General features: G+C 38.1%; 1 protein-coding gene across 2 annotated transcripts in view; it reads right to left on the bottom strand.

The window, feature by feature from the left end:
• Positions 1-1495: 1495 nt before the first annotated feature.
• PLXDC2 (plexin domain containing 2) overlaps positions 1496-17242 on the bottom strand; it is a 461353-nt gene continuing 445606 nt past the window's right edge. Inside the window, exons 14-15 of one of the 2 annotated variants that reach the window (XR_012093899.1) lie at positions 11309-11592; positions 1496-2250 (exon numbers count right to left, since the gene is read on the bottom strand). Coding sequence is in view for 1 of the 2 variants with exons in the window: in XM_008002439.3 (XP_008000630.1) it covers positions 11476-11592 (117 nt within the window). In the remaining variant the exon portion in view is untranslated. Of the gene's footprint in view, positions 2251-11095; positions 11593-17242 lie in introns of those variants that run through there. The other variant, XM_008002439.3, reaches the window with a different exon arrangement.

Raw genomic sequence — 17242 nt, 5'->3', positions numbered from 1 at the left:
ATCTATCCAGTTGTACCATGACTTTGGGGAAAAGGGAATATATATTTTGCTGGAAGGGGTGACTGCGAGGGGAGAAAGGCAGGGCACATGTCCTGATGGGCATAGATTTTTATTAATAGAGGACTGAAGACATGAAGAGGAAAATCAGAGAACTAGGAAGGGATAGTCCTCAGGAAGCAGTAGCTGGATTTGAGCAGTTGTGTCCAGAACGGCCTCCCAGCTTTTTCCTATGCAATTCTTCCATTATGGTGCTTATGAGGTGATCTTTCTGAAATAGTTGGGGTTCTTCAAAGTTATCAAGTGCATCTGTGCTTAGAAGGTAAACTCTAAAGTCATGGAAGCCATCGAGGGTCTAACTCTCTGTCCTCAGTGACTCGCCAGCCTTCCTCTCCTTGCCTGCCTTTTGGATCCCTCTGACACAGCCGGTCCATTAGCTCCTAGTCCACCTACTCCCTGGTAAGCATGGGTTGTTGCCTGGGGAAGGCCTACTCACCCTTCAAGACCAAGTTCAAATACCACTTGTTTCATGAAAGCTCCTGGCCTTTTCCACACAGAATTAACTCTTCCCTCCTCTGCCATTTCATTGCATTACGTAAAATTTCTATCCTGGGACCTACAGTCTTTGGTTTGCCATATTTATTTAAATGTTTGTCTCCCTGAATGCACTGAAGGCTAACCAAAAGCAAAGACTCTGGCTGAGCACGGTGGCTTACATCTGTAATCCCAGCACTTTGGGAGGCTGGGACAGGAGGATCAGGTGAGCTCAGGAGTCTGATACAGCCTGAGCAACGTGGTCGAACACTGTCTCTACAAAAAAAATATTTATTTTAGCTAGCCAGGTACAGGCCTGTGGTTTCAGCTACTCAGGAGACTGAGGTGGGAGGAACACCTGAGCTTGGGAAGTCGAGGCTGCAGTTAGCCAGGATCATACCACTGCACCCTAGCCTGGGCAACAGAGCAAGACCCTGTCTCAAAAAAAAGATAAGATAAAACATAAAATAAATAAATAAATAAATGAATGAAAAGAAAAAAGAAAAGAAAAGAAAAATCAACAAAAACCTTGTTGTTTTTTGTTTGGTTTTGTTTTTTTGTAACCCTGGTGTCAAGAACACTGACACTTGGGAACATAGCACAGAGTAGTTACTTAATAAGTGTTTAATAAAATAAACTGAAGGGGAAAAATTTCAAATTGCGTATCAGAAGACTCTGATTCTAAAAATAGTGCTTTGGAAGAGAGAACCTGTGAGGAAAAGATCTGTTCTCTTTATTTAGAAGACATTGATCTACAGCTGATTTAAGAGTTGTGTGATTGTGATTAGCATATTTTTCTTTAACACATATCTGAATAAATTTCTACTGACTTATTTAAAGAAATGGTACACACCAAATCATTTTTAAAAACATTGGCCTAATGTTTTTCCATTGTTAGGGAAGATTGCATGATTCACATTCATAATTTTTCTTTTTTTTGGCATCATAAAGACAATTCACACCATTTAAAATTGCACTTCTGAATTTACTCCACAATATCAAAGTTTAATCAATACAGTCCAAAAGATCTATACAGAGGTATGATTCTTAAAAAATTATCATTGAATTTTACAGAGCCATTGCTCAGGGAATGCCACTGACTGGAATTCCCGACAGCTCCAGTCATTGTGTGTGCTTCTTGGGCGTGGGTTCAGGTCTGTACGTACTCGGTGTTGTTATAAAGGTAGTCCAAGAGTGGACGACTGGGAAACGGGGAAGGAATATTCAGAATTGGAAACATCTCACTTTACACATTCCACATAAATTACCTGAGGCACACATCCAAAATATCCTGAGAATTAGATACAATCATTTCCAGTTTGGAAGAAGAATAGAATAATAGAGAACCTTCTGGAACTTATTCAGAAAATCAAAGGAGTTCATAAAGCATGATTAGTGACAGAGGCAAGAGCTGAACTGAAGCACCTTGACTTATTCCAGCACTAGGATTTAAAGCAGCAGCTAAAATCCCATCTGTCTGATCCAGGAGACTTGAACATTTGGGCAGTGTGGTTGGGAACGGGGGAAGAAGTCTCCACCCCATTGCCCACACACTGTGCAATCCTGAAATCTTTGTTTTCTACAGCTCACTCTAGCTAATATCAGTTTCCACATCCAGGTGGGTTTAGAAGCAAAATAATTTTTTATGTTGCCATCAGCCTTGCGCCTCTGAATTCTGCACACAGAATTTCTTCCACAATGGGTAGAACCTTTTGAACACTAATGGAAGAAAGGAAACAAAAAGTATGTTGAAAGACAAGGTATTTAAGAAATTAAAACAAAATGCTCATTTATTGTTTTTAATATGTAGTCAAATATGACAGCAGTATTACACAAATAGTTCCCTTCTCCCCCTTCTAAAATCCCAAATTTGTTGACTCCTACTGTAAGTGAAAAACATGGTTCACTTCTGAAAATAGCAATCAACAGCGAAACACAGGTAACATTTGGTCCCCACCAGCTTCCACACCTTTAAAGATGAATTGTGTCACTGAGGCAGTCAATACACTAAATTTCTTATCAAACTATTACTAGGGGGGGAAAAAATCAGATTTCCCACACACTGTAAGCAGAACTGAAAGAGTTGCAGAAAAACTTGGTTTAAGAAGCTGTGTGAAGAAAACATTAATGAATTATTGCAATCGTAATAATCCCCAGGTAAAAGATGGATGTCAAATTAATGGACTGTAAGGAAATGCATTCAAACTTAGGTCATTAATATTACAGTGAACATAATCAGGAAGCTTGCAGAAGTATGTAGCATCTCTGAATTATTGAATCTGAACAAAGGTTTCCAATAGAGGTCACACTCTTTTTGCTCTCAGACACCATTAGTGCAAATTCAGATACAATCATTTTTACATTTGCAGGCTCAGGTACGTTCAACAGAAGGTCATCGGGAAGTATGGGCTTGTTATTTTAGCATAACAGAATGCAGGCTTGGAATTTCTCCTTGACATGGCAGAAGAAATAGGAATGATGCCCAGAGGACTGGAATAAATTCAAAATGCTTGGTTTTCCAAGTTCTATTTCAATAAGCTTTGGAAAATTAACCTTCACCTGAAAGACACGTCCTTGGTTTGGCACACAGGACTTTCCAAAACAGTGAGAAATGAACTGGCCATGTGCTGCACTCACACACATAGTCGTTCTTTTTGTTTGGGGCTGACTGAGTTCACAGGGTCAGATTTTCCTCAGTGTTCTCTTGTAGCAGCACCGCAGTGAGCTTTGTGATTCTGACAAACGGTACAATTATATCCACTTTGAAATGCGTTACAAATATTCTGCATGCTGGTGCAACTGGCATAAAATATGGAAAGCCCCCCCCCCCCCCCCGCAAAAGTGCCCAACTTCTTCTCTTTTCACACTTCAACGTTTCAAATGACTACAAACAGAATTACCAGAAACAGTAGTAAATTCCTGGCATTCGAAGTTCCCATGATCCCAGCTGGCATATAAAAAAGACTTTCCTTTTTTTCCCCTGAAAATAATGTCCTCTCCAGGCACTGTTCAAATGCCTCAAATCAGGCAAATTAGAGATTTGTTTTGACCAACCAATGAAAAGACTTCCCCTTCTTCTCCGTGAGGGCCCCAAGACTGGGTTACGCCATACACAAGATGTCAGTTTCTAAAGAGACTTCACTGATTTCCCTAAAACGATTTTAACATTTCTTTGCAAGCGAAGCTCTGATGTTGCTTCATGTTATTTTCAGAGTAGCCTGCTGCAGGATGCTTAATTTGAGTTTTTATTTCCCTACTATAAATGTGACAATCTGAGTATGTTTTCACTCAAACCACCTTGAACATGGTGGCTGAGGTTTCACCAGAAATGTCCAGAAAATAGTACTTGAGTCTATCTGAGTCCTGAGATGGTCAAACTTCAGAGAAATCCAGCTCTGAGCCCAGAAAGGAAAGTGCCATCTCTTATCCTTTCCTCAGGAAAATTATTTTATTTATTTATATTGCCTTATTTTCATGCCTTTTAAGTCAAAGGAAGATAAATGGAAAGTCTCTTTCTGGTCATTCACTAATTCTCTAGGGCAAGTCATGTAATTCTCGAGGACAAAGGCCTCCATGATGTTAGGATGAATGCCATAGAAGAGGCATGGGGGGTGATCGCTGCATTTTAGACTAATTGGGCATATCCTTTGATTTCTCTACGTCAGGGGTCTCAGCATCACTTGCAGAACATGTGCCCCAGTGTCTGGATGTCTGAATGACCTGAATTTGAACTGGTCATCAATGAATATTTATTTGCACATTGCTCTTAAGAAGTTAATAACTCGGACGGGCACGGTGGGTCAGGCCTGTAATTCCAGCACTTTGGGAGGCCGAGGTGGGCGGATCACCTGAGGTCGGGAGCTGGGGACCAGCCTGACCAGCGTGAAGAAACCCCATCTCTACTAAAAATACAAAATTAGCCAGGTGTGGTGGCATATGCCTGTAATCTCAGCTACTTGGGCGGCTGAGGCAGGAGGATCGCTTGAACCTGGGAGGCGGAGGTTGCGGTGAGTTGAAATCACGCCATTGCACTCCAGCCTGGGCAACAAGAGCGAAACTCCATCTCAAACAATAGCAACAAAAAGAAGTTAATAACTCTACCTAATAGCACATTTAGATTTTTATTTTTTCCCATGAATCATCTCCATTCACTCACTCTTAGGTTTGTACTTCCCCCTACAATTCCCCCATGAAACTTCTAAAATTAGTTTCATGCTATGTATTTGATAGGCACAGAAGGTTTACAGCTGCATGGTCAGTAAGCGATACTTTGGTCATGAATATATAGACATATATATTTGTAATGCTGGGAAAAAGAGAGACTGCTGTTAAAAATCAAAATTCTGGTGGAATGAAGAGAAGTCATTGAGATTTTTTTCAACCAGAATGAAAATAAAGAAAATATCACTATCTGCCAAATCAAACGTTTTTATATTATTCCATTATGAAACATTTACTGAGTAATTTGCAAATGTTAATAAGCCTTAGAAACTAGGAAAAGATGAGTATCAGTTTATGACTTACATTTAATTTTTTTCCAGTCTTTTATCCTGGATTTAAAGTAACACGGAATCTTTTAGTGTCAACAGTGAGCTGGAAAATTAACCTATAATAACAAATTTTGAGCATTTTGCTCCTCTTGGCATAATTTGGTCACTCATAATAAATATATTATGAAGAAGCCAATGATGATGTATTCCATAAACTTGTTATGAAAAACTGATTCCAGAAGTTATGTGATTTTATTTGAATAATTACCATCTTACTTCTCTGCAATAATCATTGCGAGAGCAGTGGGCATGGGATGGTTGAAAAGTTATTCCAGGCAATAATTAGGCAGATGTATTACAATTTAAGTTGAGGCTAGAAGATCAACTTAATCAAAACCTTAAGAAGTAATACCATGTTATGATATGACAGTGGTAGAACAGGAAATTATAGACACATTTGAGGCTGGAGTTTTCTGATTTCCCTGATTGTCTTATGTCTGGGATGGTCTAGTAAATGACATAACCACCACACACACCTAAAGTGCAAATGCTTTTTTGATACACTGGTGTTTTCGAATACCTCAAAACAGTGATATTAATAATTCAAACCCCAATAGAAATATTGGTTCGAGAAATCAAACTTCAATTGTTGCATCTGGTCAGTAAGATTGCAGTGAACTAGAAAGTATTCCTAGGTCAGGGAGAATTTTGAGTAACTTTTCTTTGCACAAATAAAATTAACAGGTCCTTTCTAATAGAGCAAACACAGACATGAAGGGATGTATTATGTTTCGGACACATTCTTCAGGCAAATACTTTCTAGCTCCCTTTTTAAGTAGAACAGAGTTGAAAATTGATAGAGTATTATTGATCCTATATCCTTGTAAAGTCTGGTTCAGGGATTTTATTGTATTATAATGATCAGTTACATGCCTGGACTCTCACTACTGTATATCACAACTTATTAGCACAGTCACTTGGTTCCAGTAGGTGTTCAATAAATATTTCAGTGAATTGAACAGTTAAATAAATGAACAAATAGATGAATCAAAGTGCTCTGTAAAACGTAAAATCCTTCACAAACAAAAGGTAATAGGAGTATATAAAAGGTAACACCACAGACCTTGCACTATCTGCCCAAAAAACCTTATAAGGACAAAAATGTTGTAATAGTTTGAAGAGCAAATAAAAATCACAACTACATATGTAGTCAGAAAATCAGCTATACAGATCATTCATTTTCAAATACATTTGGGAAGAAATAAAACAAAGGTAGAAAAATTTTAAATGACCAAAATAAATCGTATTGCTAACTTAGATGACCACAGATGGGGGCAGGGGTGGACAGAGGAGAAATTGAAAACCCAACAAAAACCCCACAATGGCTAGAACTTGAAATCTCTGGATATTGTAACAATAGCAGCCTCCTTAAGTCAGCAACAAGATAGAGAAAGATTGATCCAATGTTCTATATTACAGGACAGAGCAGATCGTCAATATAGTGAATAAAGTTAGTGTTGAGTGGACTGTGCTGTCTAAGCTGCTTGGTTGGCCTTAAGTACCAACAATTAAGAGATGTAGGCAATGAGAATTGAAACAAACATTTAAGTTCAAGACCCAGTTTATTGACACTGGGACTATTACTATCTCTTTTTGGGCCTCTGTTTACTTATCTGTAACATTAAGAGGTTGGATTACATGATGTCTCATGATTCTTCTTTTTTATTTAGAGATGGGGTTTTGCTCTGTTGCCCAGCCTGGAGTGCAGTGACACAATCATGGCTCACAGCAGCCTCTAATTCATGGGCTCAAGCAACCCTTCCACTTCAGCCTCCAGAGGAGCTGGGACTACAGGCATGGGAAACCATGCCTGGCATGCATATATATATATATATATATATATATATATATATATATATATTTACTATAATCTCTATTGAATATACATATATATGATATACATGTATATTTGTGTGTATATTTTATAGAGGTGGGGTCTCACTATGTTGTCCAGGCTGGATCTCCCATGATTCTGGCATATGACGCTGATAACAAAAGTGGGGTTGGAAGTGGTGAAGTAAAAGCAGCAGTAACTTGGAAAATACCTAAAGAAATACAAACCAAAAGAACATTTCACAGGAGGAAGAAATTAAAACCAGAGAATCTAGTTTTCGATTAGTCTTATTTAAATATTAATTTCCTATCATGAATGAAAGCATCTTGAACCAATCCGTGGATCCTGGCAAAACCTTTTCTCAAGTGGGCAATAGACACTAGGGACGTGATCAAATTTATACTCCCTCATGAAGATGTAACATAAGAATCTGTTGCCAAAAACTGATAAATGATACTAACCTTAGAATATGTATCTGGATATTAGCATAATTTAAAATAATTTTATTCCCTTTATATAGTCTGCATGTGCAAAGGTTTACATTAAGTTCCAAATAGTTTTATATTTTAATGCCATAGCTCTTTACATTAGTGTTAGAGTGATAAAATAAATATGAAATTATTTATGTTCGAGATATTGCCTTCTAAATGGAAGCCTCCTTTTGCTGTTACATGTAAAATAGGAAATCATAAGAAACTAGAGAAGCTAAGTGGTTCTGTGCAATAAAGGACTCAGCCAGCTGAAGGATGTTCACAGGCAATGTTGGCAAAGACTGGAGAAATACATGGGATGGATGTCATGTGGGACAAATACTAAAGGAAATATTCAGATGCACAGAAAAGAAACTGAAAAATTTTGCTTTGTGTTTTGAATGCATTCTCTTTTTGCACTTTCTCAAGATATGTGATGAACTGATTACCTTTGGATGCTTTTTGGACTGATGAACTATTCTTCCTCTGGATGCAAATTTGTGCTGGTACTCGACCAATAGTCGTACTTTATATGGGTTACATTAACATAAGGTTTTTAAGAGTCTGTACATCTGTACATTTAATCAGGTTGCCTAATAATCTTGCAAGAAAGACAGGACGAAAAATGTTTTTCTTTTCCAAAATTGCAAACTGATACTTATGGAGGTTGAAATGATTTTCCCAAGATAACACAGTGGGGACTCAAAGCTATGTCAGCTTGTATTTTTTTCATTACTCCATGGGGCCTCTCTAAGATAAAAAATGCTTGGATAGGCCCAAGAGCTACCAAATCTTGTTTCTTTCCTCCTCTTCCCTTTTCTTCAAGGACAAGAAATTCAAAGGAAACACCTCTACAGCATCATTCATTAAAATTTTCTTCAACCACAGAAGTGTTTCTTGTTGTCCAATATGGTAGCCCCAAGCCAGGTGTGGCTATTAAGCCTTTGATATATGGCTGGTGTGACTGAAGAATTACATTTTAAATTTCATTATAATTAATGTTAATTTCAAAAGCCACGTTGGCTAGTGGATATAATATTGGACAGCACAACTCTAGAAGCTACATATAAGGGATTGGCAAATGCCCTTGATACCTCAAACTAAAATAGTAATTAGGGGTCAACTGCACTTTGTCTTTAGTTTTCTAGGTGTTAGTGCATCATCAAGTCCAAAACCTTCACACCCAAGCCATCATTTATGATCAGTGCCATCTGTTGGGCTTAACCCATTTATGCCTGAGGTTGCAATTTTTTGAATTTTTGCAACCAGACCTTGGTGATAACCTTGAGCAGCAGGCTCTAAATAACTCCCATAAACTTAGCATTCCAATAATGGAACACTAGACATAAATGGGTCAAGATATTTTTCTTGAGTTTCACTAGCTTTATCTAATCACTGATTATTATTTTTACAAATAAGCTGAAATAACTAAAGTCCTCTGTAGCACCATTTATCTGATTTATCCAGAAGTTTTGTCTCTTTGCTGTCTTTTTTTGTTATTCTATTATGTTCATAGTATATTAAGTAATGTACAGTTGTACCTTCCTTAATACATAATATATGTAAAGTTCAAAGCATTGATAACCATTTTGAATTTTCAGACACTGTGTGTATGTTCTCTCAAATGGGGACAAGAACAAACTGGAAATATAAAACAGAATGAGAGTATCATGAAAGAAAAGGATTTAGCCAACATTTCCCCTTACCACTAAAGAATTCATATACCACACACTTCTCACTACCTTTAACTCTTAGTTCTGTTAAGAAGTTTTCCAACACTCTAGTTCCAAAAAGTTTTCTCTATTATTTGGTACTTTGGTTCACTGAAGAATTCAGAGTGTTTATGGTTTTTTATAGAATTATCAATTGTTTTGAATCAAAATAGAAGATGAACATTGAAGGGTATAAGAATAACATTACTACTTGAGAATTAAGTAGCACTTAAGGGACACAAACTAAGAATACACATGCAAGATTTCTATAACTGTCAAACAGTTGCTATTGGAAGCCACGGCTACCACAAAAGCTAGTGAAAGAAGCATCATTTTATCCTAAAAGGAAGTCGTCTATGTGTTCCTTATGCATTTATAGAATACCAGTTGCACCAGTAATATTGGCATGTCATTTGGTTATTGCTGTCTGACCAAACCTACTCCACAAGAATAAGCCGGGATACTTCACATAAACCAAACATAACTGCTGCAAAGAGATTGTCATCACAATCCTTCAATCACCTTGCTTTTCAATTTTTTTTTTTTTGCAATAGTTAACTAAGTTAGGAAAAAGTTACCACCTTCATCAAATACTTAAAACTGTAAAGCAAAATATATGGAATAGAAAATGGTATTGGTTCATGTCAGACACTTGTGATGATAAAGTATGATACTCTGTGAGTGGACTGATGTCCAAGGCATATGTGTACAGATGCTAAACTGTTGGGAAAATGCTGCTTATGAGACATCTCTGCTTCTTGAGACCTGAATCTGCAGATGTTGAGCACCGTACCTTACAAAAGCCAACAGTTTCTTGGCACAGAGTGTAAAAGTTTCATGGGTTGGAATGTTGGTGAAATTGTACACTCAGTACCTGAATTTAAACTTTAGGAGCTCAGTATATATATTAACCACTTTCCTTCTCAAGGGATGCTATTCCTTTCTTCATTCATGGGGAATTTTCAAAATCAGGACTGTGATTCCAGGGCAATCGATACCTCCATTTAAGGAGCTTTCTGCATCCACTTGATTTAGCCAAAGAGGGAAGGGGTTGACATGAACGAAAAAGTGGATCAAATAGTCAAGAACATGATGGGCGTGGTAATGAACTGAACCACTTTCACTACGTGACAGAAAAATATTCTAATATTAAGGATTATTTTACAACTCTATGGAAGTAATGCAGTGATGCATCTTGCATCTGTTTTGTCTTGATGACAAAAAGCACTCTTACAGTCACAAGATCCTGCCTTGTGTTAGTTATAAACAAAAATATATTTATATATATTTATGTAACTACTATGTGCTTTAAAGAAAATTACTGTATGATTCAGCAGGGTTTTTCATTCTTTTTATCGCCAAGCTGACGTGAATGGCTTCTTAGACAGGAATCGGCAATGAAATGGGTCTTTAGTACTGAAATGGCATAAAATTAAAAATAACCATAAGTTTAATATCCCTTAACATTTTTGTTTCAAAAATGATTAAGGAACTCTTCATACTGTTTCCTTTTGTTTCCATCAGCCCAGAGCAACTGGTTTCATGGGACTTCACAGTTGGGGAATGGAGGCAAGGCTTCCCTAAAGCATAAATCAGATGTTTTTATGCTGAGGCAGGAGAATAGAAAGCCCCGTTTGCCACCCCCTCTTCCCAAATCCTTAGCTAAAAGTTCAGAAATTTTGTCACAGCTCATAGAAAGGTCATTCATCATGAAGGAAGAGGCAGACATAGTTTGAACCTCCTGTAAAGATAAAAAGATTCGTTCTGTAAAGTGATGAACCTGTTGGTACAGATGGATCTAGACCAGAAAAACAACATCCTTTTGCCACCCATCTGTTTTTAAAATATAGAAAATCTCTTATTTTGTGTTTGTTTTCACTCCTGCATGAGCTGTTTTTCTTAGCAATCTGGAAACATTCATCATTGCTCTTTTGAGTGAAAGGGTTCGGCCTTTGGAAAACAGTTACATTTGAGACATCAGAGAACATTTGAACCAAAGGTGTCGATCCCTCATGAACTAAAGCTTTATTATAGTTTTTTTTTTTTCTGATCCCTTTGCAACCCTGCACCTAAGCCAAAAGCATTATAATCTTGTCATACTTCAGATAAGTCCACAGGAGATGTTCCGAGTGAACTATAGATGACATTCCACTAGGGAATTCTACGTTCAGTGTAAATGGTATCTTGTATAAGTTTTAGTTTTTTGTTTACCCTTTGTTTCCTGGGCTGAGCTTGTCCAGAAATCTTGTCTTCTTCAGGCTACAGCAGCTTAGAGCTTGTTTGTTTGTGTGTTTGTTTTTGTTTGTCTTAAAGGTATAGGCAAAATTTTAGTCTTAACACCTGTAAACCAGTACTGGTGTTGTTCTGTCCTAGAAATTTTAGCACTGCTCTGATACAATAAAACCTTCTTTCTCTCCAACTGGTTCAACTTCAGCATAGGCAGGATGTCCAGAGCCTCTTCTAAACTTCATCGCAGGCCATCTGCTTGGGCGTCTCTGAAACAGAAAACACGGAAATAAAAAATGTGCGTCAGGGTAAAGGTAAAAAATGTGCGTCTAGCACCACAAAAATCTATTTGATAGCTATTTTAGATTAAATGTTGAATTAATTAACATGTTAAATTATCTCTTATTATAGCTACAGTCAGAATTAAGTGTTCTCCTTATCAACCCTCCAAGCCCTGTGCTTGCATTTCCAAGATGGCGCTATCTACCCTGTCACAGGATAGACCATTTGTCACACCTGCCCTCAAAGGATGTGTATGTGTATGTCTGAAATGCCCAAATATAGCTAGGCAAAAAAGGAACTGTAATAAAACATATTTTTTAACATATGGCCATGGGCACTCTGTCTTCTCTACAAGTCAATACTGATACCACTTCGTTTGGTTCACTCATTCACTCAATAACTAAGGTCATAAAATTCTGCTGTTCCTAGAAGTGTGTTTTCAATTAGGCACCAGATTTCCTAGCAAATAAGCTACAAGAAATATCACTTAATATCTTAAGAAATTATTTATTTAGCTAAGCATACCCATCTATGATTTTTTGTGCTTGAAAATTAAAGCTGTTATATCCTAAAAATGGAATCTATTATCAGAGGATGTGGCCAATTGTGAGCTTATGAAGCAAATATTGTACAACAGACACTAGTCCTAAAATACAGGTTATTTGTATTGACAAAAAGGCAGCATTTCTCCTCAGCACTCCTTCCGTCAAACAAACCTGTGATTTACAAATAGATGTGCTGAAATGAATTACTGAGTTGTCACAGCAGAAGACACTAAAATGCATTTCACAGCCATAGTGACACTAGAAACTATTACTCTATTTATCAAAGTGCCTGCAATTTGGGGGTAAATAAGATGATAAATATTGAAGGAAGTTCATTTCTATCTAAAGAATTCTAATGCAAAAAAGGTTAAATATCAGGATACACATACTGGCATTTGGTATCTTTTTAGATTTTCCAATTACATGCCAATGTCGATTAATGGCTGTGAAAATTTTTCACATCAGGTAGGGATGAGTATTAGTTCTACATTCTAGAAAAAAATACAAATCAAGGTAATTACATTCTGCCTACTAATAATATTAAATGCTATCTCTATAACATTATGTGGTCAGAATGCCTTAAATTTATTTGCTGATTAAGTTCCATTAAGTGAAACTGAATTATCCCTATTTTTCAAAAGAAGAATTTAAAACTAAAGAGAGAGGCACACAACAAAACAACGTGTCTATGGTGAGGCTGAAATAATCAACAATGGAAACATACTAAGCACCTCTAGGGAAGTGGGTACCATAACTCATGGTTATGCCTGTTTGCAGGATAACGATGACATATTGCAGTGCTCACTACTCATAGCCCCAACTCTGGTTTTAGTGACTTCACAGCTGAGCTTCTCCAAAGCTACGGCTTCCTTGGACAAGCAGCACCACTGAGATTTTGCTCTGAAACTCCACCTTTCCAAGGTCACTTGGTAGCAAGAACAACCCTGCCACCTACCATGAATTCACAGCCACATAAAGACATTGTGCTATACTGTTCACAGTAGCCAAGATTTGGAAGCAACTGAAGTGTCCATCAACAGATGAATGGATGAAGAAAACGTGGTACATATACACAACGGAGTACCCTTCAGCCTTAAAAATAATGAGATCCTGTCATTGGCAACAACATGGATGGACTGGAGATCATTATGTTAAGTGAAATAAGCTAGGCATGGAAAGACAAACATCACACGTTCTCACTAACTTGTGGGAGCTAAGAATCAAAATTAAACTCATGGAGATAGAGTAGAATTAAACTCATGGAGATAGAGTAGAAGGATGGTTACCAGAGGCTGGGAAGGGTCATGGCAGGGTTGGGAGGAGGTGGGGATATGGGTCCCCCCCCCAAAATAGAAAAATGAATAAGACTTAGTATTTGATAGCAGAACAGGGTGACTATAGTCAATAATAATTTAATTATACACTTAAAAATAATTAGAAGAGTATAATTGGATTGCTTGTAACACAAAAGATAAATGCTTGAGGCTTGAGGAGATGGATACCCTATTCTCCATGATGTGATGATGGCACATTGCATGCTTGTATCCAAATATTTCACATACTCCATAAATATATATACCTACTATGGACCCACAAAAATTAAAAACTAAAGATGAGAAAAAAGAAATGGTGTCATATGTGGCTCTTCATTAAAAAGGACTGCAGATGATGGGCATGCTGATGATGACGCTCATGAAAGTTACATTTTATGAGGCTTTTATTTCGTATCTCATGCTTTATACTAGGTGATTTCCATACAGGATCTCATTTAATATCCACGACTCCATCCTTTACGTTTTGCGCAAACCTGCAAAGCTAGCAAATGGCAGGGCCAAGACGTAAAATAAAAATCTACCTACTTCCAAAGCTAATTTTTCCCATGATGGAAATTATTCCTTAAAATTCAATGGTTTGTACATAACTCACCCAACATTTGGGAACCTGGCTGTAGTTTTATTTCAATCTTAACAATATACCAACAACTTTGGTGTCTGTTAATAAGTCAGAGCTACTGAATTAACAACTCTTTCTTAGGTGAAAAGACTGCAGGATTATTGATAGTGAGTATCATGTGCTTTGTGAGTCTATCACAAAGGTCCTCAGAATAGAAAATACAAAATGTTGGATGTGAAGCTTCCCGTGCTAACAGAGTACAATTATATTTTCCAAAGTAATTACATATCCTTAAGGATTTTTTTGATTTGTAATTTTTTTCTACTCATTGTAGAAAAAAATGAGTAAAAAGTGAGTAGAGAAAAACATAGAAATATCCCAACAAGATTTAAAATTGCTAGAGATCCCACCAAAAACACACAATTGGTTAAACCAGTGATTCCAACCTTTTTGGCACCAGGGACCGGCTTTTGTGGAAGATAATTTTTTCATGGTTGGTGTTGGGGGCACAGGGTAGGAGGATGGTTTTGGGATGAAACTGTTCTACCACAGATCATCAGGCATTAGATTCTCATAAGGAACACACAACCTAGATCCCTCACATGTGCAGTTCACAATAGGGTTCATGCTTCTATGAGAATCTAATGCTACTGCTGATCTGACAGGAGGCAGAGCTCGGTTGGCAATGCTCGCTTGCCTGCCACTCACCTCCTGCTGTGTGGCCCGTTTCCTAACAGGCCACGGACAGGTACAGGTCCACAGCCCGGGGTCGGGAACCCCTGAGTTAAACTATCAGTGCATATCACTCATGCAATTTCATGACTAAAGATGCACAAAATAGGTATAATCCAGCTACAAAATTATTCAAGGCTGCTCTCTTATTCAGGAAAAACTGAAAATTCCTAAACAAGTTCGACTAGATTTTTAAAAAGCATTTTTCATAATAATATCTTAAAATTTACAATGAAATTTAACAAATGTCATGTAGCTAGGGTTTTAAACATTCGATCTAATTTTGCATTCTTTTAGAATCCCTTCACATCTCAGTCTTAGCCATAACAATGCCGAGCAAAGAGTAACAACTTCACCAAAATTCTCCTTTCCTTTAGAACACTTTCATAATGAAATAGGAGATGTCATCTCACATCGCAAAGCAATTACGTGATTGTGAATAAATGACTTGATTTCTCTGGGCCTTTGTTTCTTCATCTGTGAAATAATAGCTAATTTGTCCTCTAAAACCCTAGGATCTTTATATTTGCTTGCCTGAGATAATTGCCTTTAAATTGGAGAGAAGATCATAATTTTTAAAGAGAACCTTCTGTGTTGAGGTTTTTCTGATCCTTGTCCCTTCTGCCTCCTTCTGCTAACTTTTAGAATTCCTATATTTAAGGGAAATCTACATAAATCGGCCCTAATTGAAATTGATTTTCCATGTCAATCTGCATGTAGTCAGATTATTCTTTATAAATGAAAAGAATGGGGCATTTGTTTCGTTTTGTTTTGTTTTGAGGCAGAATCTCGCTCTGTCACCCAGGCTAGAGGGCAATGGCATGATCTCAGTTCACTGCAACCTCCACCTCCCCGGTTCAAGCGATTCTCCTGCCTCAGCCTCCTGAGTAGCTGGGATTACAGCTGCCCGCCACAGCACCCGGCTAATTTTTGTATTTTTAGTAGAGACGGGGTTTCACCATCCTCGCCAGGCTGGTCTAGAACCCCTGACCTTGTGATCCACCCACCTCGGCCTCCCAAAGTGCTGAAATTACATTATTTAACGGAATAACTGAATATTTAGTTAGCATAGAAAAGTCCTTAACATCTATGCCATAATAGAAGCCATCTACCCAGAGTACAGGGAACGGCTTGGATGGAAGGATCTGTAAACCTGAGCCTCATGTCCAGCCCTGCCACAAACTTGCAAGCGTGACTGAGCACAGCCAGGGATTTCAGAGAAGGGATGTGTTGTTCTTTCTCGCGGCCTAGACAGTTCTAAATCTGTGTTCTTTTTAGAATGGCTAATTCAACTTGTTACAGAAACTCATCAAGGCCACAGGGTCACTTGCTAACAGGGCAGGAGATATGCTGAAAACCGAAGAATTCAAACCAGACTGTACTGTTCATTCATTACAGAGTTTCAGGATGTAACGTCTTAAAACATTACTGGCTGCAATGCGTGGGTGTTTTTTAATTTCATTTCTGAGAATTATTTATGTGATTAATCATATTCAGAAGAAAATGTTCGCAGCAGTAATGTCGGCACGGGGGTTGGCTGTGCAGTCAGGAATTCTCCCTCATTCTTGCTTCAGTACTACTAATTGAACAGTCATCCAGGTCTGACTCAATGGTCCGTGGCAAGATAATTAGCTATAATATCCACAAACAAACCTGGAGGGCACCCTCAGTGAGCAGTGTACACAGAACTGCAGCTGGAGGCCTTTCTTCCAGTTCAGAGAGCAACAAGAGAGGGGTTTGTGTTGGGCTAGACGAGCCCTCCAAAGGAAGTTACAGTCATCAGTATGAAAGAAAAGGGACTGATTGTGAAATTAAAGGCCCAGATAGAAAACACCTGTGGTGCATAATGGCACTCGTCAAGCAGCCGATTAGAAATTTCTGCCATTTTGGGGCTGTCGTCCTCCGTGAAGAGTGAGGCAAGAGAAAGAGGCTGGAATTACTTCCCAGTGTAGGACTTGGGGAAAGTCACGTCTCCTTACTCAGTTTCCGAATCTAAATGAACGAGAGTATTGTTTTTCAAAAAAACCTACCCTTCCTTCCTTCTGTTTTTCTTGTTTGTTTTGTTTTTGTTTGTTTATTTGTTTGCTTGTGTTTTTTTTTTTGAGATGGAGTCTTGCTCTGTTGCCCAGGCTGGAGTGCAGTGGCACAATCTCGGCTCACTGCAACCTCCGCCTCCTGAGTTGAAGCTATTCTCACGCCTCAGCCTCCTGAGTAGCTGGGATTACAGGAACCTACCACCACGCCCAGCTAATTTTTGTATTTTTAGTGGAGACAGGGTTTCACCATGTTGGCCAGCCTGGTCTTGGACTCCTGACCTCAAGTGATCCATCCGCCTCAGCCTCCCAAAGTGCTGTGATTACAGGCACGAGCCAAAGCGCCCGGCCCTTCCTTCCTTTTAATTTTTAAGCCACGGACTCTTTTTATTTTCTAATACAAATCTTACCTTGAAGCCCAGAGTGAAGCACAT

This window comes from Chlorocebus sabaeus, chromosome 9, assembly GCF_047675955.1.
Source record: "Chlorocebus sabaeus isolate Y175 chromosome 9, mChlSab1.0.hap1, whole genome shotgun sequence".
Lineage (NCBI taxonomy): Eukaryota > Metazoa > Chordata > Mammalia > Primates > Cercopithecidae > Chlorocebus > Chlorocebus sabaeus.
This window is presented reverse-complemented; position numbering and strand designations above follow the sequence as displayed.